The following is a 24,774-nucleotide window of genomic DNA, read 5'->3' as shown; positions in this document are numbered from 1 at the left end:
AACTGTAATACAGTTATTTTAGAGATTTTAAAAATCATGTTTCAAAAGATTTCTATGAGTTAATTTGCTTAAACCAGACAATATGTTCTGTCTAATTGGTAGAACTTTCTGAGTTCATCTTATTCTCCTCTCCTTTCCCTCAGTTTCATAATACCCATTTAAAACCTATTGTGATAGTCACTTGTTCTGTGGGTATTGTTTGAGAACCTTCTAGATCAGTTTTTTCCAAACTGCACGTCTCAATCCACTAGTGGGTTGTGAATCAATTTAATGAGTCACTCTTTAATCAATAAAACAGAATAGAGTACACTGTACATAATAAGTATTCTTTCTTGATAATTTTGTTTCAGTGTATACATATGTGTATGTGCGGTGCAAAATGTATTTCTTATTGTGGCTCATCATCCATAAAGTTTGGAAGCTTCTGTTCTTTGTTATAAAGAGATAATATGATTTGTGGTAAATTAAGATGTCCTGATTGGAAATCAAAAGATTCACATTGTTTGCTACCTTGAGAACCTAAGAATATCATCTCACCTCTCTGATCATCAACTTCTTCATCTGTAAAACAGGCAAACAGGTATTAACATGCCTCTCTCAGGATAGTCATGAAGATTAAATGTGCTAGAATGTGGCAACATTTGAATAGACATTGAGGACTCTAAACAAAAGGGGAGGGAGCATTGCCTATATCTGACTATGAAACAATGATCCTGACCTTTCTCATTATTATGGAAGCTTCCTCATCTCTTCTCCCACCTCCCCCCAGCACAGAGACGGCTGACTCCCACCTCTTGTGGAGATCCATGTTCCGCTTATGTAAAGAAGATGACAGTGTGTGGTACACTGCATAGACAAGGCAGTCTCTCTTACTATCAATAGTGAGGAGAAAATATTTGCTGATAATCACTATATTTGCATATTTAGTTACAGTTTACCAAATGCTTTTAAATGTAGCATTTCATTTAATCATCCCCCAAATCTTTGGTGTATTCTTATCCCCATTGTGCCAAGAGGCTCATTGAGGTTATGTTAACTGTCCAAGGCTGTGTAGCTTATAATGTGGCAGAGATCAGTTTAACTGAAATAGCAGAAGAAACGTTTGAGGCAAGTTAATTCAGTGAATCTGTATTTCCTTCGGCCCACAAGGAGAAAAACGTGGAGAGAAAATAATCAGACATAACTACAGCTATGTGGCAGGGTGGGAGCAAGGGTGCACAAAGTTCCAAAAGAAATGGAGAGCAGAAATAGGAACTCCAGGCTGTCTGCCACATGAAGTATCCGTCACCCTTAAGGAACCTGCAGCCAAGGTAGGTGAGAATACGAGAAGGGAAATGAAAGGCTTCTCTATCCTGGCTCTGGAGGTCAGCCAGCCAACTTTGTCAAGCCCAGGTCTAGCAGAATTTTTCCTCTGGGATTTCAAGATAGACTGACAGAACTTCCAAGCTCAGAGAAAAACCAGGTTGTGTGAGTCCAGACTCACACAACTTTGTGAGTTGTGTGACTTTGGGGAGGTGCAATTTCCATCATGACCACAAGGTGATGCAGTGACCCTGAATACAGCCATTCTGGGAGTTCGTGGGAGAAAATGAATTCTATGGAAGGTCAAAGAGTTAACCATCAATTCCACAAGACCCCAAGAAAATCAAGAAGCGCTGATCAGAAATGATTTATGTGCCCTTTTCCATGCCAGATCCCTGATTCTGTCAGATTCTGGAATCTGTACATTCCGAAATTGTCATGCCAGCTTTAGGACTTACGTGACTTAAGCAAGTCATCTGGCCTCTGCAGCCTCAGTTTCCTCATCTATAAAATATGGAAAATGGTGGCACCATATCGATGTGGCTGTTGTCAGGAATATACGAGAGGCCCTGTAAAGAGCAATAAATGTTAGCTGCTAATACTTTGCCTCTTTCCCCCCCATTTGGCAACTGCCTGAATGGGGAATTTGAGAAGCATAGGTGTGGAGAGAAGGGGGTGCTTGCCTCCACCCTCCACCCTGACCACACTCACCACGCCAATGCCACAGTGGCTCAGGATGACTCCGGATCCCTCAGCCACCCTGTGCTCATTTGGGTGTGCATTGAGAAGCCCTCTGCAATGCACTAGGTGAGTGCAGCAAAGACAGTAGCAGAAATTGGGGGCATAAAAGGAAATCTGACTCAGGACTCTGCATTTCAGAACATTAGCAGCATCTCAGAGGCAATTTCTAAATTTCAGCATTCATTTCCATTTTTTCACAGGTGTGTGTCTTAACCATGAACAGTTGTACCTGTGTATTAGGAAGAACCTCAAGTTAGAGAAGAAAGCACTGAGTTAACATAAGGTGCTTCAGTAATAGTTGTACAGTAGCAAACAATTAATCATTTGCTCCACTCTGTATTTTTAATCGTTCAGAGCCAAAAAGCTATGAATCACTTTAAATTGTGAATGGCTGCTCCAAGAAGAAAACAAACCCGTAAAGCCCTCACGAATAAGCATGTTGCCAGTCTCTCTGCTGACTTAATTCCTAACCCACTAATTTTGAGCAGAGAGTGCCTCTCGCAAAAAGAACGGCTGTTCCAGAAATAGATCCATCTGTTAAAACTGCTGGGGAGGGCGGTGCTAAGAACAGCAGCTTGGATCAACTGCACGGATTTCATGGTGATGGTACATACAGCATTGTCAGCCAGGGCAGGGAGCTGATTGGCCTCATAGAGAAAATTCAGGATAAAGAGGAGTGATATCTAGGCAACTTAGTGACAAGATCTTAGAATAACGTGCCATGTAGTATATAGGCTCTGGAACATTGGAGTTCGAAGGACTTTAGAAATCTTCTAGCCCAGTCTCGATCTTTCCAAGTTAGAGGACTACTCAGTATGTCTAGAAATGTCCAGATGTCCCCAAAGATGAGATGCACTTTTAGAATTCATTGATTGAGAAAACACAGAATGACTAGGGATTTCTGTTAATTCAGAAATCTTTTTGTCGTTTGTTGTTGCTGTTATAGAAATCATTTAAAATCAACTTTACTTGGGTATAATTTTCACATAATAAAATGAACCCATGAACCCATTTTAAGTATACCGTTCAGTGAGTTTTGACTGTCTCTACCTGAGTAATCACCACTCTAACCAAGGCCAGCACTCCTCATACCCCGCTTCAGTCAAAGGCACCACCAAGCCCCAAACAGGCAACCAACCACTGGTATAACTTTCATCACTATAGATTAATGCTGCCTGTTGTAGAATTTCAAGTAAATGGAATTATACAGTGTGTATTTTTGGTATACAAAATACCAAATGTTGGCAACAGGAACTCTCATTTATTGCTGGTAGAAATGTAAAATGGTACAACCACTTTGTAAAACAGTTTGGCAGTTTCTTAGAAAGTTAAATATACACTTACCATATGACCCAGCAATTCCACTCTTAGGTATGTATTTCCCTAAGAGATAAGAAAACACACATCCACAAAAAAACTTGCAGACAAATGTTTATAGCAGCTTTATTCATTATCACCCCAAACTGGAAACAACCCAAATGCCCATCAACAGGTACCTAGATAAACAAATTGTGGTATAATCATACAATGGGATACTTCACCACATAAAAGGGAGCGAACTACAGATACACGAAACAGTGAGTGAATCACAAAAACATTATGCAGAGGGGAAGAAAAGCCAGGCACAAAAGAAGACATTCTGGGTTATTCCATTTACAAAACTTTTGTTAATTTTGTATTCACTTATCACCACAGCATCTATAAACAGCACATGGAGGTGGGAGGTGTTTCATCTGTGCTTGGTATACATTGAATTCACCTGTTACTTTGTATTAACCCCACACACGTTGAAGATCCAAAACCTCTACTCTCATTAGTCCCCTCATCTTACAAATAAATAAATAAATCCCCCAAAAGGTAAGTCAACTTGTATACCGTGTAACCGTGAGGTAGCATGAGGTAACATGGCTGCTTTCCCAATTCAGGAGACCACTGGAACCCCTGCCAGCTTCTAGGAAGTTACTAATTTTAAAATACACTAGTGCATTTACCGATCTTTTGGCATCTGCTGAGGATCTATGTGGACCTCTTGACCCTGAAAGAACCACTGGAGCCGCTGCCAAGCTGTGTGGGTTTTCACGAGACAGGCTGAGGAAGTTTGTATAATGCAGCCAACTCACCTGCACAGAATAACTCGGCCCTCTCTGGAGAGTCTTGGATGTGTAAGCCCCTGTCCCTGCCCTGCCATTCCAACACCACACATACACACACACACACGTCACCATACAAAAAAAAAAATACCTGAAGATCCTCTCAGTCACCTCAGAACATGACGTTAACTCCAGGCTGCTGAGTGATAAAGTGATGTTCATGTACTTTCTAGAATATAGCGTTAGTTGGACTTACACATCATATGCATGTTATACAATACTTCGAAATACTTCAAAAATGTTATATAATTCTTCAATGAACTGAAGGTGAGCTTCAGCAGTCACCGTATCAATCCTAAGTATCAGTCTGGGTTCTGTCAAGAAAATAGAAGTTACTTCATATATTCTAAGTATGAAATCATCTTTTAAAAACAGGATTGAGGCTTCCTATTGGTAGGGCAAGCAGAGAGAAAATCAGGGAAACCTTGGCCAAAGGTCTCAGGCAATAGACCCAAGGCAGTTGTTCCTAGAAACAGTTCAGAAGCTGCTGCAAAGGTGAAAATCTCTGGGAAGTTCTCTCCAACCATGGTGGCCCAGAGCATCAATGTTGAGAAATTCTAAAGAGTTTGTCTGGGAGCTGCTATACATCTCACATCAGGCATATGTGAGATTCCAGGAGTCTGCTCACGACTGCATGGAGCTTCAACTCCTCCTGGGCCTGTTGCGGGTGTTAAATAAGATACACATGTGGAAGTTCCTAGCACAGGACCAGGCACAGAGTGGTTCCCAATCGACGGTGGCCTCCCTCTCTTCCCTCTCCTTTATATGAAGAAGACCATTCTGTTAGACTTGAGGTCTTTGCTGACGTTGGTATTCTGCAGAAGTGCTTTCCACTGGGGTAAATTTTCAGCTGTTCTCCATGAGCTGGTGGACATTCCAGCTTTGCAAACATCTGTTAGCTCTGTGAGGAGAAGCCAGGGTAGAAGCACAGATGGGACTGTTCAGATTTGGCTGCTGCAACTCTGCCAGCAGCTTTGCTTGGTTTGGCTTCCTTGGGCAGGCTCGGACCCATGCGGCAATCTGGGCGTTGTTTATTTAGCTATTTTTTCATGTTCTCCTCCTCCCATGGCTTGCTTTTCTTTAGTGTAACAGCAAGTAGTCTGTTTGTAGACAAAGGATTTGTTTCAACTGGATGTAGTTAGGGGACTTTGAAAAGCACTAAACTCCCATTTAAAGAGCCTCATGCTTTGATGCAAGAATGTTTTTGGCCTATGTAGAGACAAGTCACTTTACAAAGGTGTAGACAGGGTTAGGGGAAATCAGTAGGGGGAGGTGCAGGACTCCAGGGGCTAACAACATGGAAGGCCATTATTAACCCTAACCCCTAGAGCCTAAAGAGACTCTGCAAGAGAGGAATTTCTACAATCCAGAAGATTTACCAGAACTCTGGAAATACAGCTTTTGGAGAGGTTACCCAACAGAAAAGGTAACTGTTGGAGGAGAAATGTAGCCACTGCCCACCTGTGGCCAGGCAGAAGGAGAGAGCCAGGAGGAATCAATACCCTCCTGCTCTCCAGTCTCTCCTGCCTCCCCACCTCCTGCCGGTGCCTCTCATTGGCGAAATCCAACCAGAGACCTATGAGCCAGAAGCCCTGTTAATGCAGCCTCCTGGGCCCCTGAGCATGGTGCAGAAAAGGCATGGTGTAGACCTGTCAGGTCAAATAGGACAGGTCATCAAGTCCCTTAATAGACATGTAACTTTTCTTTTCACACCAAAGAAGCTTTTCTTACAACTTCATGTTTAAGATTGTTTAATATACAGTCATATGGCATAATTTAACCAATCCCCTATTGTCAACCTTGAGGTTATTTCTCATTTTTATCTAGTGTAAAAATCTGTGTGATGAATATACATATGTGTTTGCAAGTATTTTGAATTACTGTCTTTGGATAGATTCCTACAAATTGAATTGGCTCAAAGTTATAGGTGTTTCTTAAGCTCTTATTGCCTTAAGCTGTGTTTGCCTTAAGCTGTGTTGCCCTCAAATTTAAAGATGGCCCCTATCTGTGCATGTGTAAACTGAAGGCAGAGCTCTGACAGTCTGGACTAAAATGAGATAATAAATGTGAGATGAGATATTCAAAAGGAATGTCAAAAGGAAGAGGTGGAGGAGAAAGCAGAACTTTGTTTTGGGAGTGCCGCCTCCCCCAAAACAGTTGATAGTCTTCCCACTATATGTAATTATGTTTCTGAGTCCCTATTTACAACTGCCTTGCAAATCCACAGGAACTTTCTGTATCTCTAGGATGCAGCATTGTTTTCTAATCACTTTTGCCAATGACCTGAGTCATTATAAATTAGCAATTTTTCCTCTAGCAGATTTTCCATTGTCTTCTGGTGAACTCAGACTTTCCTCAGGCAGCTACCAGTGTAGGGTATGCAAGACTGGAAGAGAAATGTGCGATATAAAGTGAAGGGAAAACCATCTTATAATTCAATCCTCTCCATGCAGGGCATCACCATGGATGTCCCCTGAGAAGTTAATTTACAGCCAGGTAAGATAAGCAAGAGTTAATCATGCTGAGAAACATTAAATTCTACAGAACAAATCTTTTTGGCAAACATGCTTTGAACACAGACGATTCACTAAGTAAATTTTACAAAGTGCTATTTAAATAAATTAAGATGTCTCAAATGTGGCTCATCTCTGAGGGTCCCAAAACACAACCTTTCCGAGATTGAACGTAACAAATATTTATTGAGCCAGATACTGTGAGGCACTGGGATAGAATATAGTCTATCCCCAAAGTGCCTCTTGAAAACCCAGCAAAAGGAAAAAAGGCAAAAGGAGACAAAGTTCATTACATTTCTTATTATCATTACCTAATTTTCTTTGGGCAACAGATTTCTTTGGAGCCTTTTTGCAGGGGTTCAAGGAAGGTGTGTGTATGTGTGAGGAGGAGATAAACAATTGCTGTTGGTAGTTATCCTAATTCCAGGGGACATAACAGAGGATAATGGTCAGCTTCCTTGGATTCTGGGGGTTTGATGCCTCCAAAATGTGTCATCTACTTGAAGTAACAAATGAAAACTATGGAAAGGAGTTAAACCAATGGTATTTATTTTTCTGTAATCAGGACCAACCTTAACTACTTGTCAGTTTAAAAAACAAATACTTGACATTATTGCAAGGACGAAGAACAGTAATCTTATAAATAGTACTTGTTATGGTACAAAAATACCACTGTGATTATCATATCCTAAAACAATCAGCAATTTGAGGCCTTAAAAACGTCCCATGATGTAGGAGGAATTTGGCTTTATTTGTTGTACAATACTATTATATTTATTATGAAAGCCTACATCTGACTGACTCATTGGTAAGAGCCATCAGATGACACTGGATAAGTCTTGTAACTTTCTGGAATCTTGTTTCCCACCATGAATATCAGAAATACGGAAATAGTGTCTTATGCTTTGCCCATTCCTTTCCCCGCTCTCTAAGGCAGGGATCCGCAACTCCCGGGCCTCGGGCCGATATCAGTCCGCACACAGCCTGTTAGGAACATGACCAAACAGCAGGAAGCCAGTGAGCACTACCGCCTGTGCTCCGCCTCCTGCAGGTCAGCAGCCGCGTTAGATCCTCATAGGAACATGAACCCTATTGTGAACCAGGTTGCGCGCTGCTTATGAGAATCTTAACTAATGCCTGATGGAACAGTTTCATCCCGAAACCATCCTCGCCCAACCTGCGCCACAGTCCGTGGAAAAAATGCCTTCCATGAAACTGGTCCCTGGTGCCAAAAAGGTTGGGGACTGCTGTTGTAAGGCAACTATTTTATCCTTCTCAAGTATCCTCAAACTTCATACACAACCTTCCCTCTTTGTCCTCAGTTCTGACCCCAGTTCCTACCTCATTGAAAAATTAGAAACATTCATACAGGAATGCTTTTTTTTCCCCCTTCTCCACCAAATCAGCAAATTAACTGCATCTGCAGCCACCATCTGGTTTCCCTCCTTTTTCCAGCGGAGAACTGCCCTATCTTGTCCAACGCAGCCCCTCTCCCTGTTCTGTGTATGTTGGTGCTGCTCTCCTGACCTTCAGAAGAACCTCATCCTGTCGCTAACCCCTACTTCTCTACTGCACCATCAGTTTCCCTGTGTTTGCAGTCATTCCCATCAGCATAGAAACTCACCTTAGTATAACTCATCTTTACAAACCCTCCCTTGACTGCTCATCGGTCAGCAAAATTTCTTGAAAACATTGGCACTTACTCTCTGTTTTCCTAAATCCCACTTACTCTCCAGTCCATGCCAATCTGACTTCCATCCACAACACTCTACGAGATTTACCGCTATCTGGGCCACCAGCATCCTCCATATTCCAAATCTGAGGAACACTTCTCAGTCCTTGTTCAACACAGTTGGTCACATCTTCCTTCCTGGGACACTTTCTTCTATCTGTGCTTTTAATATCATGATCTCCTGACCACTTCCCTCTCTGGCTGCTCCTTCTCAATCTCCAACATAAAATATTGGATGCTACAGTGCACCCTAATCATCTCTAACTGCATTTTTGCCTAGATGGTCTCATCCACACCCAAGTTTTAAGTGCTCCTTCAGCTCCTGACCCCAAATTTATATCTCTATCCCTGACTCTCCCTGATTCCAGGTTCACATATCCGGTGTCCTGCATGCAGTCTCCTTTTGATACATAATAGTCATCTCAAAATTAACATATCCAAAACAGAACCACAACACACCCAGTCATTCAAACCTAAAACATGGAAGTCATCTTTAACACCATCCCTTTTATCATTCCTCATAGTCAACCCAACAGCAAGTATTGTTGGATCTGCCTCCAAAATATGTCTTGGATGTGTCTATTTTTCTCCATCCTCTCTGCCCAAACCCTCTAAGCTACCATCTCTTCTCACCTGTGGTGACTTCATGCAGTGACTCCATGCTGGTGACTTCATTTGTTTTCTATCCCAAAACAGAGTCATATTTAAAAAAAAAAACAAACAAAAACAAAAACAAAAACAAGTCATGTAGTGTCACTCTCTTCCTTCAGTAACTTCTCTTTCATTTTAGAAGAAAATCCAAATTCCTTACCTTTATCTGCAAAGCCCCACATGATCTGACCCTGCTTCGCCACTTTATCTCAAACAAATCACTGCCTCCCACATTTCACTCTCAAAACACCCTCATTCTTTCTGGCCTCCAAGAGCCAAGATCTTTCTCATCTTCAGGCCTCTGCACTTAACTCTTCGCTATGTCTGGAAAACTCTAGCTCATAGCTTGGCTGGCTCCTTCTCCAACCTTCAGGTCCCAGCTCAAAAGTCACCTTCTACAGGCCTCATGCTATATCTGAAATGGTCATCATGTATTATAATTTATGTCTCTCCCCTACTAGAATTTCACTTCCTTGAAAGAAGCCTCGTTTCTTTTTTTGTTCTCTATCCCCAAAACCTAGAATATTCCTTGCTAAATAGATACTTGGTTTAATGAATGAAAGAATGCCATTAGCAAAAAGGTTAGGAATTAATCAAAAAGTGTTTTCATCCATCATGACTTCATTTCCAGACAGATGCTTGGACTGCTGGGTACATGTATTTTTGCTTGAGTCATTGGTTCTCTTACGTGGAAGATATTTTCTACACTATAGCTTCATCATTTGAAAAATGGGCAGAAAGCATTCATAGTGTAAGGAGTTGTTCATTAATATTTGCCATGGTTTGATATGGTTCATTTACCTCCACCAAAATCTCATGTTGGAATTTGATCCTGGTGTAGGGGTGTTGGGAGGTGGGGCCTAGTGGGTGGTGTTTGGGTCATCGGGGTGGATCCCTCTTGAATGGCGTGGTACCATTCTCATAATGGCGAGTTCTCGCTCTCATGAGACTGGATTGGTTTTTGAGAGAATGAATTAGTTCCCAGGAGAGTGGGTCGTTGTAAAGCCAGAATGCCCCTTAGGTTAGATCCCTCTTGGCATATTCCTGCATCACCTTTGACCTCCACTATGATTTAACTCAACACAAAAACCCTCACCAGAACCTGAGCAGGTGCTGGCGCCATGCTTCACATGCAGCCTGCAGAACCACGAGCTAAATAAACCTCTTTTCTTTATACCCAGCATCAGGTATTCTTTTATGACAACCCAAAATGGACTAAGACAGTACTGTTAAATTCTATGCTTTGAGTAAAATAATATTTTGAATTCTGCAGACTTTCTTTTTGTGAACCTAGCAGGTTTGAAGTTGGGATTTAAATCGCCCCCTCTGGCGCATCTTATGTTTCATGTGTTTAGATCACTGGCTCAAGGAGGTCCCGGAGGCTGAAATTTGTGAACTGCCTCCTTGGAATAAACACAGACTCATAAGGATCATGTACTTAAAGTTTCCTAATTATGTCTTTGCTTCTCCGCATCTCAAAGAGCTTTAGCTCTAGCTCCGTGTAGCTCTGGGTCCTACGCCCGGCACTGCACACTGCAGGGAGAACATCATGAAGCTGAGTGTGTGTGCCCAGGAGCTGCAGAAGAAACAGAAAGATTGCTGTGCTGTGAATGCTGGCCACCCAGGCAGAGCCTCTGGGGCACAGTGGGCCACTGGACTCACGAAGCCCATGTGAACAGTGGGTTCCTTCCGTGGTCAGTAATCTGCTCTAGCAGACTGCTGCAATGTGCTACCACACTTGTCCTCTGCTTGCCATGCTTAAGGCAGCCATTCACCAACATATGAGCACTCTTCAATTCTGGAAACTCCCAAGTACCATTTTTCAATTCAGAAACCTATGGAAAATCTTCAACATGGGGTGGCTGTCCAGATAAATCATCTGGATACTGATTCCATCAGTAATAGCTGATGAGTCGTCTTCTAAATAAGTGAATGATTGCTTCATAGAATCAAGAGTATGATGGTGTGAACCAGAAGTACTTGATTGCAGATATTCTAGCAGGCACATAAATCAAGCTACATCAGTTCCATCAGTTTGGGAAAGATGTCACCACTGCTATATGTGTTGGTCAGGTGGGCTGACTGTTGGAACAACCCATTTTTCTCGTGTCAGTAGCTTAACACAATAAAGGTTTGTTCATTCTCATGTCACAATCCAGTCAGGTCAGTGGAGGTTCCAAAGAGGGTGGATGTCTTTGCTCCAAACAGCCCTCTGGGGATCCAGGCTTCTTCCTTCTAATGCAGATGTTGTTAACCTGGAATCCACAGATCCCCAAATGGATACACAGAATCCAGGAGGTCGGTGAACCTGTATGAGGGAAAAAGTGTATCTTTATTTTCACCAACCTCTTAACCATAATTTAACACTTCCTGTAATTATGATTTAAGGCATCAAGGCATAATAATGTTAGCACCACCTGCGACTTTAATACCTACCAAAATCATAGATGTTTCATATCACATTACAATTTAGTAGATATCATGAAATATCATTTATTCATAACACTACTGTAAAATTATGCTAGTTATTAGGCCCACTTCAAGGTCTTGTTATTTACTTTGTTAATTAGAGAGTATGTGTATTACAATATTACAAAATTTTTTTTAAGTTCAATTTTTACTTTAGATTCAGGGGTACATATGCAGGTTTGTTACATAGGTATATTGCGTGATGCTGGGGTTTGGGATACAATTAAGCCTATCACCCAGGTAGTGAACATAGTACTCAATAGATAGTTTTTCAACACTTACCCCCCTCCCTACTTCCCTCCTCTAGTAGTCCCCAATGTCTGTTATTTCCATCTTTATGTCCATGTGTACCCATGGTTTAGCTCCCACTTATAAGTGAGAGCATGCAGTATTTGCTTTTCTCTTTCCACATTAATTCACTTAAGATAATGGCCTCCAGCTGCATCCATTTTGCTGCAAGGGACATAATTTCATTCTTTTTCATGGCTTTATAGTACTCCATGATGTATGCGTAACACATTTATTCATTCCACTGACACCTCGGTTGATTCCATGTCTTTGCTGCTGTGAATAGTGCTGCAGTGAATGTACAAGTGCATGGGTCTTTTTGGTAGAATGATTCATTTTCCTTTGGGTATACACCCAGTAATGGGATTGCTGGGTCGAACAGTGGTTCTATTTTTAGTTCTTTGAGAAATCTCCAAACTGCCTTCCACAGTGATTGAACTAATTCACACTCCTGTCAGCAGTGTATGTGCATTCTCATTTCTTTGCAGCCTCGCCAGCATCTGTTATTTTTTGACATTGTGATAATAGCCATTCCAACTGGTGTGAGATGGTATCTCATTGTGGTTTTGATTTGCATTTCTCTGATGATTAGTGATATTGAGCATCTTTTTCCTATTTTTTTTTCTTTTTTGGTCACTTGTATGTCTTCTTTGAGAAATGTCTGTTCATGTCCTTTAACCACTTTTTAATAGGGTTACAAAATATTTAATGTTTTTTTCTAGCTGTATTTCAATACACTTGCATTTCTTTATAACTTTGTGTATTTTATTTTAAACATTAAAAACCACTATTCTGAGAAGGATTCCTAGGTTTCACCAGACTGCCAAAAGGGTTCATGGCAAACAAAAAATTAAGAACTCTGATCTGGTGGTTTTGCTGTCCCCTAAGACTTTTGTGTCCTTTGCATCTAGCCAGCAGAGCAGGCTGGGAGTGATACTGAGAAGTAGTTTAGGGGCAAGACTTAAAAGGAATGTGTGTCACTTCTCATCCATCAGCCCTAATTCAGTGATGTGATCCCACTTGACTGCAAGGAAGTCTGGGAAACGAGGTCTAGCTGTGTACCCAGCAGGAAAAGGAAATGGGGCTTGGTGAACACATGGAAGTGACTGTCACCATACCCAAGGGAACAGTCAGCAAAGAGATGGCATCCCAATGACAAGGGACCTCCCTGGAGAAAACTCACTTTTTATAAAATATAGGACGCACAATCATAATAATCCTGTAATAGCTGCTGTTGGTTGAATGGTTATTCCTATCAGCATTCTGCTAACTGATTCACTTCCATGACGTCATTTAATCCTCATAATAATGCTGTGAAACAGGTACTATTATTATTCCTATTTTATAAATAAGAGCACGACGAACTTGAGAAATAAGCCCAAAATCAGTGCTATCAATCATGGCACTGGACTGTTTTGGAAAGTATTGCCCCAGCCTGGGCAACATGGCAAAACTCTGTCTTTACCAAAAATGCAAAAAATTAGCTAGGCATGGTGGCATGTACCTGTGGTCCCAGCTACTTGGTTGGGAGGCTAAGGTGGGAGGATTGCTTGAGCCCAGAAGGCAGAGGCTGCAGTGATCCAAGAGTGTGCCACTGCACTCCAGCCTGGGTGACAGAGTGGGACCCCATGTCCGAAAAAAAAGGAAAAGAAAATACTGCAACCCTTGTTGAAGAGGTGGAATTTTGTACTGGTGGAGGGGATGGTTTCTGGAGCCAGAGTCCCTGGATTCATATTTCAACTTTGCCAGTAGCTGGTTCATTGACCGGACACTTTTTACTGGAGCTTTCTATGCATCTGTAAAATGGAGATTAATATTAGTATCTGTCTTTTAGGATTAAAGGAAATAAACACTTAAGACAGCACCTAGCACACAGTAAGTGCTCAGTGAATGTTATCCACTGTTTAGACAGCCAAAATGGCCCTGTGACTACCTTCATGAACATGATCTGAAATATTCCAGCAGAGCTCATTTCTCATGAAGGATATGAGGAAATAACTGAGGTCACCAAGATACTCACAAACCTAAGGGTGCCTACAACAGTGTCCTGAGTTAGTCATGAGACTGGGGATGCTATTAACTTTTCTAATGAAGGAAAAAAATATGTTGGGATGACAGAAAGAAAATGTTGTTAGAAAATAATTTCCATTTTAATATCACTCTCTCCCCTTTATAGAATTCCATGAAGGTGATGTTCAAATGCCTCTGGAAAAACTGTGGGAAGGTGCTGAGTACTGCGGCAGGTATCCAGAAACACATCCGGACCATCCATCTGGGGTAAGGCAGCCCTCTCTTCAGGGATGTAGCCTCCATCTGCTCAGTCTAAGGCCACCCGCACTCAGAAATTGTGCACCACAGTGTGCCTTAAAGGTTCTGGACACTGGGCTGACTTGGTCTTCCTAATTTCTAGAGAGATGGCCACTGTAGATCATCTAAGCCAATATGGCACAGTGGAAAGAACAAGGATGTAACATCTTAGAGCCTCTTTAGTTCACTTTACTGAGTCACTTTAGGCAAGTTGCTGCCCAGAGCCGCAGTTTCCTATGGATATTTATAATAATGTCAGCTCTCCAGGGTCAAGTGTGAGTGCCAAAGATAAAATATATGTGAGACAGACTTGTAAAGTACAAAACACTAGAGTAACCTGGAATCTGTTATTGGACTTCAAGGGGTCCTTGAACCCACTGAAATTACCTGTGGAAAGAAATGTACATTTACTTTCCAGTGGAGAGTATTCATGACTTTAAGCCTCACAGGCATATATAGCCTAAAAAGGGTTCAAGAACCACCACACCAATCGATGCTGCTGTTGCTTATTCTTATGATGCCTGATCATCTGGCTCAGTCACTTCCTGTTGCTCAAATAAGCTGTTTATTTGTAAAATGTATAATTTTCCTCATATTATATAACAACCTTCTAAAGGAAAGATAAAATGAAGGGTTAGGAGCCACAGCAGTTACAGGTCACCCCAGGGGGGCAGTGGTATTCCATTAGTCCTGTGCTTTTTGCCCTGAGTCTGTCTCATCCAGGGATCTGAGATTTAGAAGGGACCTTGAGAGGCTGTAAGTCACAACCAGTGTTCATAAGGCAAGCACAAATGCATGGCCAGGCTCCTGTGTGCTTGGACACAGAGGAGTCCTTTCCACAAGATAAGTGCAGAGAAATAAATACAGTAGTCACTTTACCCAGCAAGGGATACATTTAGAAAATGCATCATGCCCAACAAGTGGTATAGGCAGAAGGTGAAAATAGCTTCTAAGGTGATATTGCTAATCTTTGAGGGCGGCTCCATAGTGACCATGGAGAGAAACAGGGATCTAGCTCTGTAATCATCCAGGCTGATGTTTGGGGACACACCAGAGCCTTCCAGAGCACATTACCCATAGGTCAACAGGCACTGGAGATATGGCCCTGTAAGGCTTCCCTGACTAGAGTCTACCTTATGTGTAAGAAATACCAGTTGAAATACCTCAGGGCAGAACACCCCCCTTCTGTTCCTCAAGCCTTCAGGGAAGGAAATCCTGCAGTGTCTCCCCTGAAATCTCATTGTCAAGACAATTCACAATGGAAGCAGCTTTTTAAAGGTTTAGAAAGAACTTCCCAAAGCTAGAGCCAGGAGGTAGGATATTTGTTTTAAAGTCTGTCTGCCCAGAAAATTGAGCCCTATTCAGTCCCATCAGAAGCATATGCTGTTTGTATGTATTTATAGACCCCAGAATTGGTATCACATGTTAGTCCTGTGAGCTCCTGGGGTGCTCGCACAGTGGGTGGAATCCAAAATGCAGCCACTTTGCTTTCCTAGGATCCCCTTTTTCCTGATGTGCTTTTAGAACTTCCCTGATGAATTATGGTTCATAGCCCTGCCAGGCACAATACAGGAATGGGCCTGGGTTAGCAGGACTCTGAGGCCAATCTATACTTATGAAGCCCAGTGCCTGTGCTCTCTCATGCACTGGGAGAGAGAACACACCTTTGCCTTGATCCATGAACTCAATTACATGGCTGTAGGATGATGGGAAATTTTTAATGAGTATTGGCTGGTGAGGGGATGAAGAGGGAAACATGTCAAAGCCGGAAGAAACTATGCCCTCACCTCTGATGTATCTGCAGTACACGCCGTACCTATATAAAAAGCACACCACTTTTCTCTTAAATCTCACTCCATTCTTGTACACCAGGGGCTGGTCCTGATTTATCCCCACATGGGACACACAATGTCCCCCAGGCCTGTGTGTCTATTAGCAGCACGTGGCAGCCAGCAGCAACTCAACCTGCCTTTAACTGGAAAGGAAGTCGGGACAGGAATAGAACAGACGCACGTTCTTCTTCCCACTCTGTGGGGTCTTTAGTGGTATGCTGGTCACAAGGCCAAGCCCAGCCAGACCTGATATGGTGCAAAGACACCTCCCCAGGCGCCTCAGCCTGGGAGCTCAGGGGAAATGGAGCTAGGCTAGGACAAGCCACTGATTTGAACAAACAGGCTTGTGAAGAGGTGAGGCATGGATTTTTATGTTAGGTTCTATGCAGGGCTCATTATTGGAGAAAAGGTATGTTCTGAGTCAGTGATCTGCTGTTGCTGTAGTGAGGGGGGATACCCGTGGCCTCTGGCCAGCCATCCTGGAAAGCCAGGTTTCTAGAGAAGGGAAGCACCACTTCTCTACAAACTCACAAATCATCTAATAAACATTTTCTGACATTATGGAGAGTTATTTTATTTTACTCAAAACTTTCTGTGGAAAAGTACAATGTGCTATGTTTCAGGGAAGGGAACTTTGAAAACACCTAAGAAGCTACTTTTCCTGGTGACAGTGAAAATTGAGACCTTCTAACATCGTCTTTGTTTTTATTTAATAAGCACTTTACATAGTGTTTATATTGTGTCAGGTCTGATTCTAAGCACCCTATATTTATTAGCTTAATCATCACAATAATCTGGTGCTATAATTAATGGTCCCCATTTTATAAGTGGGGAAACTGAGGAACGGAGCTGTCTGTAGGCCACCAAAATCATGCACACAACTAGAATGTGTAGGAGTCAGGGTTTGAACCTAGGAAGTCTAACCCCAGAACCCATTCTCTTAATCACTGTGCTACAACAACCTCAGCTCCATTCATTCACTCATTCATTCAGGCAACATTTACTAGGTACCTACCCTCCGCCAAATACACCAATATGTGTGGAGTGACATATGATAAAACACATCCCTAGAGAATCAGTCATAGCGAGGCGACAAAGAGGTTTAAAAAAATACAGACAGGTAGCCAGTGATTAACAAAACAGATGAGTAAACACACTTCAGAGGGAGCACAGAGCACTAACAGTTAGGAGTGAAGTTCTAACTCCCAACCTTCAGAATACACCCAGGACTTAACGTCTCGGCCCTTGCACTGCTCGCCTGCCCTGCTCATCTGGAATATTGCTGACAACAGCTCCTCGGTGGCCTCTGCTTTTGCTCTTGTCTTCCTGTCCTCTATTTCCCAGACAGTATCTAGAGTGATCCTTTTAAAATTAAGTTAGAGTTCTGAAAACACCCAGTGGCTTCCACCACATTCGGAATGCAAGCCAAAGCCGTCGCCGTGGGCTACAGGCCCTGAATGACCTTGCCTCTGCCGTGTTCTCACTCCTCCCGTGTTCTCACTCCTCCCGTCACTCCTTGGTGTCCTGAGCTCCAGCCTCTGGCCTCTTTGCAAGGCCCGCCCACCTGAGAGCTCTGTGTCACTCCTCCCTGGTGTGTTCTCACTGTGGGTGCCAGCATGGTGTCTCCCTCACTTCCTCTAGGCAGGTCTCTACTCAAACGTCGCCTCCTCAGAGAGCCTTCCTCTGGCCACTCTATTTAAAATAGTGCCCCCGTCACTAATCCTCCTTAACAACAGTGTTAGGCTGCTGAATTTTTCTTTCTGGGACTTAGTAACACCTGATGTATTAAATATCTATTTCTTTTTTAATTATTTTTTAATTTTTTAAATCTCTGTTTTCATAGATTGAATGGGAGTACAAGGTGCAGTTTCATTGCATGGCTGTGTTGCACAGTGATAAAGCCTGGGCTTTTAGTGCAGCCAGCATCCGAATAGTGAAAGTGGTACCCCTTAGGTCATTTCTCATCCCTCATCTCCCTCCCACCCTCCTCCTTTCGAAGTCTCTAATGTCTATTATTTCACTTTCTGTGTCCATGTATACACATTATTTAGCTCCCACTTAATAAATACTATTTCTTTAGGGGTTTCTTGTCTGCCTGTAAGTTCCCACTGTAAGTTCCATCAGGGCGGAGTCTATATTTTATTCACTGTGTTATCAGGAGACCCTGGAACAGTGCCTGAACATACTAGATTCTCAATAAATCACTGTTGAATAATTGACTGAATGAGTGAATGAATGAATGAATTGCTTTACGACATCAAGGAAGGGTTCCCTGGAAGTGAACCGTTGAACTGAGTACTGCAGGATAAGGAAGAGTTTGCAAGGCAAACAAGAGGGAGGAAAAGCATTCCAGGCGGAGGGGAAACGCATGTGCAAGATTTCGAGGCAAGAAAACAGATTGGCTTAGTATGATTGTTTTGCTCTCTTTTGCATTAGGCGCGTTGGAGACTCCGACTACAGTGATGGAGAAGAGGACTTTTACTACACTGAGATCAAGCTCAACACAGACTCAGTGGCAGATGGGCTGAGCAGCCTGGCCCCAGTCTCACCTTCCCAGTCCCTGGCTTCACCTCCTACTTTCCCCATCCCAGATTCAAGCCGAACAGAAACTCCTTGTGCCAAAACAGAGACTAAGTTGATGACGCCCTTGAGCCGCTCAGCTCCCACCACCCTCTACCTCGTGCACACTGATCATGCTTACCAGGTGACTTGCAGGGGGCTGTGAGAGCAATCAGTTTGACCTTGACCAAAACCAGGGGCCATCTGGCCTATGAGTAAAAGATAACTTGGTGGAAAAACAGCATCACACACAGCAGCCCAGTAGCTTTGTTTCTTTTTCTCCCTTTAAAGCCAGGATCTCACACAGATAGGGTCCTATGGTCTAGTCTCAGTTTGCCCAATGCTGCCTGTGGATTCGATCCCATAAAGGTGTTAGGATGATAAAAATCCCTTGGGCACAGTGGCTCACACCTGTAATCCCAAACACTTTGGGAGGCTGAGGCAGGCAGATCACCTGAGTTCGGGAGTTCCAGACCAGTCTGACCAACATGGTGAAACCCCGTCTCTACTGAAAATACAAAATTAGCTCGGTGTGGTGGCACATGTCTGTAATCCTAGCTACCCAGGAGGCTGAGGCAGAGAATCACTTGAACCCAGGAGGCAGAGGTTGCAGTGAGCCAAGATCGCGCCCTTGCACTGCAGCGTGGGCAACAAGAGCAAAACTCCGTCTCAAAAAATAAATAAATAAATAATCCGTAATGTTATCTCAGCATGGTGGGGTATGCCTGTGGTCCCAGCTGCTCAGGAGGCTGAGGCGGGAGAATTGCTTGAACCCGGGAGGCGGAGGTTACAGTGAGCCAAGATCGCACCACTGCACTCCAGCCTGGCGACAGAGCGAGACTCCATCTCAAAAAAAAAAAAAAAAAAAAATCCCTAATGTTGCAAAGCCCTCAAAATGGTGCCTGGCACATTACATAAGTATCTATTTAAAAAAAAATAAGGCCGGGCACAGTGTCTCACACCTGTAATCCCAGAAATTTGGGAGGCTGAAGCAAGTGGATCGCTTGAACTCAGGAGTTCAATACCAGCCTGGGCAACGTGGTGAGACCCCATATCTACAAAAAATACAAAAATTAGCCAGGCATGGTGGTGCGTGCTGTGTAGTCCCAGCTATTTGGGAGGCTGAGGTATGGGAAGATTACCTGAGCCCAGGGAGGTTGAGGCTGCAGTGAGCTGTGATTGTGGCACTGCACTCCAGCCTGGGTGACAGAGTAAGACCCTGTCTCAGAAAAATAAATAAATAAAAGGTAAGCATTGGAAAGGTTTGGCACAACGGCAGAATCACACTCCAAATCTGGGACTTCATGCCCTGCCTTCTAAATGGATAATTAAGCATCTCGGATTAGAGTAGTGGTTCTCAATATTCCCCAAATCAACAGTGCCAGCATCACCTGGGAACTTGTTAGAAATGTAAATTCTTGGGACTACCCCTCTTCCACACCCTCCTCTGTGCCCCCCCCACCAACCCTGCATTCTGTTTTAACAGGCCCTCCAGGTAATCCTGAGTCGTGCTAAAGTCTAACAAGACCTTAGGGACAAATCCTGCAAATTTAGGACAGGGGTAAAACTCCCTTTTCCCCACCAGAAGTTACTTTTTTTTTTTTTTTTTTTTTTTTGAGACAGGGTCTCCATCTTTCTCTCAGGCTGGAGTGCAGTTCACTGCAGCCTCGAACTCCTGGGCTCAAGCAATGCTCCTGCCTCAGCTTCCCAAGTAGCTGGGACTACAGGTGTGCACTACCACATCCAGCTAATTTTTTAAATGTTTTGTAGAGACAAGCTCTCACGCTCTCACTACATTGCCCAGACTGGTCTCAAACTCCTGTCCTCGAGCAGTCCTCCCATGTTGTCCTCCCAATGTGCTAGGATTATAGACTTGAGCCACCATGCCTGGCCATTAACTCTTTTAAATGTTGATTTGTTTTTATACAGTGTTAATACATTCAAATTTTAAGAAAATATTTGTCCTATAATTCTCAACTACCTTATTCAACTTTTTAAAATCTTCTTTACATACTTGTAATTACGTTCCCCCACCCTTGTTTTATAAAAACTTTCCATATAGCTAAATAATATCCAATTAAATTGAAACACCAAATTGTTTTAATCATTCTTATTGTTAGATATTTACTTTTTAATCTATCCTGTTTTTTCATCATCATTAATAACTCCACTGTAAACATCTCTGTGCCTGTAGTGTTTATTTTTTCTTTAAATTCTCAGAAGAATAATTATTGAGTCAGAGGATGTAATATGAGTGTATTGTCAAAATGCTTTCCAGTAGTACCAAGTACAAAGCCACTGCCACTAGCAAATATATTTGTAAGTAGAAAATTAAATTTAGTCAAAAAATTTAGCCACTTATTTAGCAGACTTAAACTCAAGAGTAATGGAATAGAGCTAATGTTTGAATTAGTTAGTGTAATAAATTTCATTCCTGACTCTTATTATGTTGGTCAAAACAAGTAATTCGTTCATCTTTATTTATCACTGTTACACTTAGGCCAGAAATCATGGGTGCCAACTTACTTAAATCATTTTGCTCATCTATATAATGAGAGAGTTGGAACACACACTAGTTGATCTAGAATGTCCTTCCCAAAGCATAAACTTAGAAATGTTGAGACTTTTCTGTTTATAGAAATTATAAATGCTCAGCGTAGAAAATATTAAACACAGTAAAGAAAGAAAATTCATCCCTAATTCCAACCTTGGTTAATATTTTTTGTATGTACTTCAAGACTTTGTTCTGTGTTTATATATGTGCAGTTTTTAAAAGGGATCTGTTGCAGAACTGTTTTTACTGTATTTTATTTTTTCTATTTAATATATCATGAACATTTTCCCATGCCAATGAATCTTCTTCAACAACACCATTCTAAAAATGGATGCCTAATATTTATACACTTTTGTGGGGTACACATAGAATTTTGTTATATGCATAAGATGTATAATAATCAAGTCAGGGTATTTTGAATATTAATCCATTGTGTATTTATCATTTCTGTGTTGGGAAGATTTCCAGTCCTCTCTTCTAGCTGTTAGGAAATTTAAAATACATTGTTGTTAACTATAGCTATCCTACTCTGCTATCAAACATTAGTACTCATTCTTTCTATCTAACTGTATGTTTGTACCTACTAACCAACATATCTCCCCACCATGGCCCATCACACCCTTCCCCACCTCCCATAACTATCATTTTATTCTCTACCTCCATGACATCAATTATTCTAGTTCCCACATATGAGTGAGAACATGTGATGTTTGTCTTCATGTGCCTAGTTTATTTCACTTACCATAGTGACCTGTAGTTCCATTCATATGACTGCAAATGACAGGATATCATTCTTTTTAATAGCTGAATAGTATTCCATTGTGTTCTTACCACATTTTGACACTTCATCTGTTGATGGACACTTAGGCTGATGCCATATTATCTTTGCTATTGTGAATAGTGCTGCAGTAAACATGAGAGTGCAGGTATCCCTTTGATAGGCTGATTTCCTTTTCTTTAAATAAATACCCAGTAGTGGGATTGCTGGATTATATAGTAGTTCTGTTTTTAGATTTTGAGAAATCTCCATATTGTTTTCCATAATCGGTGTATTAATTTACATTCTCGCCAACAGTGTATACAAGATCCCTTTTCTCTGCTTCCTCACCAGCATCTGTTATTTTTCATCTTTTTAATAATAGCCAATCTGACTAGGGTGATATGATACTTCATTGTGGTTTTGATATGCATTTTTCTGATATTAGCGACGTTGAGCATTTTTTCATGTACCTGTTGGTCATTTGCATGTCTTCTTTTGAAAAATTTTAATTCAGGTCCTTTGCCGCTTTTTAATGGAATTATTTGGTTTTTGCTATTGAGTTGTTTTGAATTCATTGTATATTCTGGATAGTAGTCTCTTGCCAGATGAATAGTTTGTGGATATTTTCTCCCATTCAACAGGTTGCTCTTCACTCTGTTGATTGTTTCTTGTGCCGTGAAGAAGCTTTTTAGTTTAATATAGTCACATTTGTCTATTTTTGTTTGTTTGTTTCCTGTGCTTTTGAAGTCTTAGCCATAAAAATCTTTGCCTGGGCCCATGTCCTGGAGTGTTTTTCTTGTGTTTTCTTTCAGTAGTTTTATAGTTTAGGGTCTTACGTTTAAGTTTTTAATCCATTTTGAGTTAATGTTTGTAAATGACAAGAGCTAGGGGTCTAGTTTCATGTTTCTGCATGTGGATATCCAGTTTTCCCAGCAGCATTTATTGAAGAGGATGTCCTTTTCCCAGTGTATGTTCTCATTGCCTTGGTCAAAAATCAGTTGGCTACAAATATGTGGACTTATTTCTTGGTACCCTATTTTGTTCCATTGGTATATGTATCTGTTTTTATGCCATTTTAACAACGTTTTGAATTACTCTGTAGGTATATCGTGATTTATTTACCTACTTCCCTATTACTGGGCATTTGTGTTGCTTCCAGTATTTTTTTTTTCTTTTTTTTTTTTTTTTTGAGACGGAGTCTCGCTCTGTCACCCAGGCTGGAGTGCAGTGGCGCGATCTCGGCTCACTGCAAGCTCCGCCTCCCTGATTCACACCATTCTCCTGCCTCAGCTTCCCAAGTAGCTGGGGCTACAGGCGCCCGCCACTACGCCCAGCTAATTTCTTTTTTTTTTGTATTTTTAGTAGAGACCGGGTTTCACCGTGTTAGCCAGGATGGTCTCGAGCTCCTGACCTCGTGATCCGCCTGCCTAGGCCTCCCAAAGTGCTGGGATTACAGGCGTGAGCCACCGCGCCCGGCCTTGTTTTGTTTTTTTTTGTTGTTTTTTTTTTTTTGAAACAAGATTTCACTCTGTTGTCAGGCTGGAGTGCAGTGGCATGATCGTAGTTCACTGCAACCTCGAACTCCTGGGCTCACATAATCTTCCTGCCTCCATCTCCCAAGTAGCTGGAACTGCAGACACACACCACCACCCCTGACTAATTTTTTTTATTTTTAGTAGAGACGAAGTCTCACTGTGTTGCCCTCGCTGGTCTCAAACTCTGGGCTCAAGTGATCCTCCTGCTTCTGACTCTCAAAGTGCTGCGATTACAGACATGAGCCACCACGCCCAGCCCCAATTGTTTTTTTATAATATATAGTTGTGCAAGGCACATTCTTGCGTACATTTCTTTAGAATGAATTCCTAGAGTGGAATAGCTAACACAGAGAATGCTAAGAATTTTTATATGTACTGTCAAATTACCTTCCAAGAACATTGTACTAATTTACACCCACCCTCACAGTATAGCAGGGTATATTCCCCAATTTTAGAGTGAAGAATTCTATCTCACAGGTATCCTAAAATAAGTATATGTATATATAATAAAATTTCTTTTCAGAAATCAACAGTCAAAAACCATCTCTTTTTATACCTTAGATAGCTTTCTTGGGTGTATATACAAAGTTTATTTCTGGCTGCTCCCTTTAACCTTGTTTAATCTCTTCCTATTAGATAATTAGTCTAAGTTATTAATATAGCTGAGACCATTTCTGAGGTCCTCCTTTGGTAATAAGAGCTTAAACTCCGAAGGAAAATACTCCTTCATAACAGCTTTCTCTGTTTTTTTATTTGACAGGCCACACCCCCTGTGACCATTCCAGGATCGGCCAAGTTCACCCCCAATGGCAGCAGCTTCAGCATTTCCTGGCAATCTCCTCCGGTCACTTTCACAGGCATTCCAGTAAGTAGAAAAACGAAAAAGCCAAAAATCTGGTCAAAGCCAATGTAGACTAAATTTAGAGAGCAAATAGTAGAGGCATGCAAGAAAAATACAAACATCAGGATGCCAGAAGTACTATATTTCTTAAATGATATTTGTAAACTCATCAGCAGGTATCACTTCTCTTCAAAAAGGTGTTTCACATTTCAGAAAACTACAAGAGAGTTTCAACTGTTCATAAACATCTTGTTGGAAATATATGAAGATTTTTTTGTGTTGGTAGTATATTTGTATGTTTCCAAATGATGGTAAAATTAATAGCTGAACTCAGATCTTGTATAGAAAAAATGGTGTTTATCATGATAAGTAACTATAAATTTTATTACTTAGGAAATATGGTTCTGTACGTATGTCATTTTGAAGTCTCAAAAATACATTAAAATCATTTTTTCCTTCAAACTCTGAATAATCCATGCTGATGGATAATCTGAAAATAAATGAGTGCTGAAATATGCAATCAGCCTTAAGTAGTACATA

At 41.6% G+C, this 24,774-nt stretch overlaps 1 protein-coding gene across 1 annotated transcript in view; it reads left to right on the top strand.

The window, feature by feature from the left end:
• The window catches only part of ZNF704 (zinc finger protein 704), a 251,592-nt gene that overhangs the window by 203,251 nt on the left and 23,567 nt on the right, over positions 1 to 24,774 (top strand). Inside the window, exons 5-7 of the mRNA XM_003902903.4 lie at positions 14,023 to 14,123; positions 18,422 to 18,689; positions 24,154 to 24,258. Coding sequence (XP_003902952.2) covers positions 14,023 to 14,123; positions 18,422 to 18,689; positions 24,154 to 24,258 — 474 coding nt within the window. The remainder of the gene's footprint in view (positions 1 to 14,022; positions 14,124 to 18,421; positions 18,690 to 24,153; positions 24,259 to 24,774) is intronic.

Source organism: Papio anubis, chromosome 8, assembly GCF_008728515.1.
Source record: "Papio anubis isolate 15944 chromosome 8, Panubis1.0, whole genome shotgun sequence".
NCBI classification, from domain to species: Eukaryota; Metazoa; Chordata; class Mammalia; order Primates; family Cercopithecidae; genus Papio; species Papio anubis.
The sequence above is the reverse complement of the archived record's forward strand: the minus strand, read 5'-3'. Positions and strand labels throughout refer to the sequence as shown.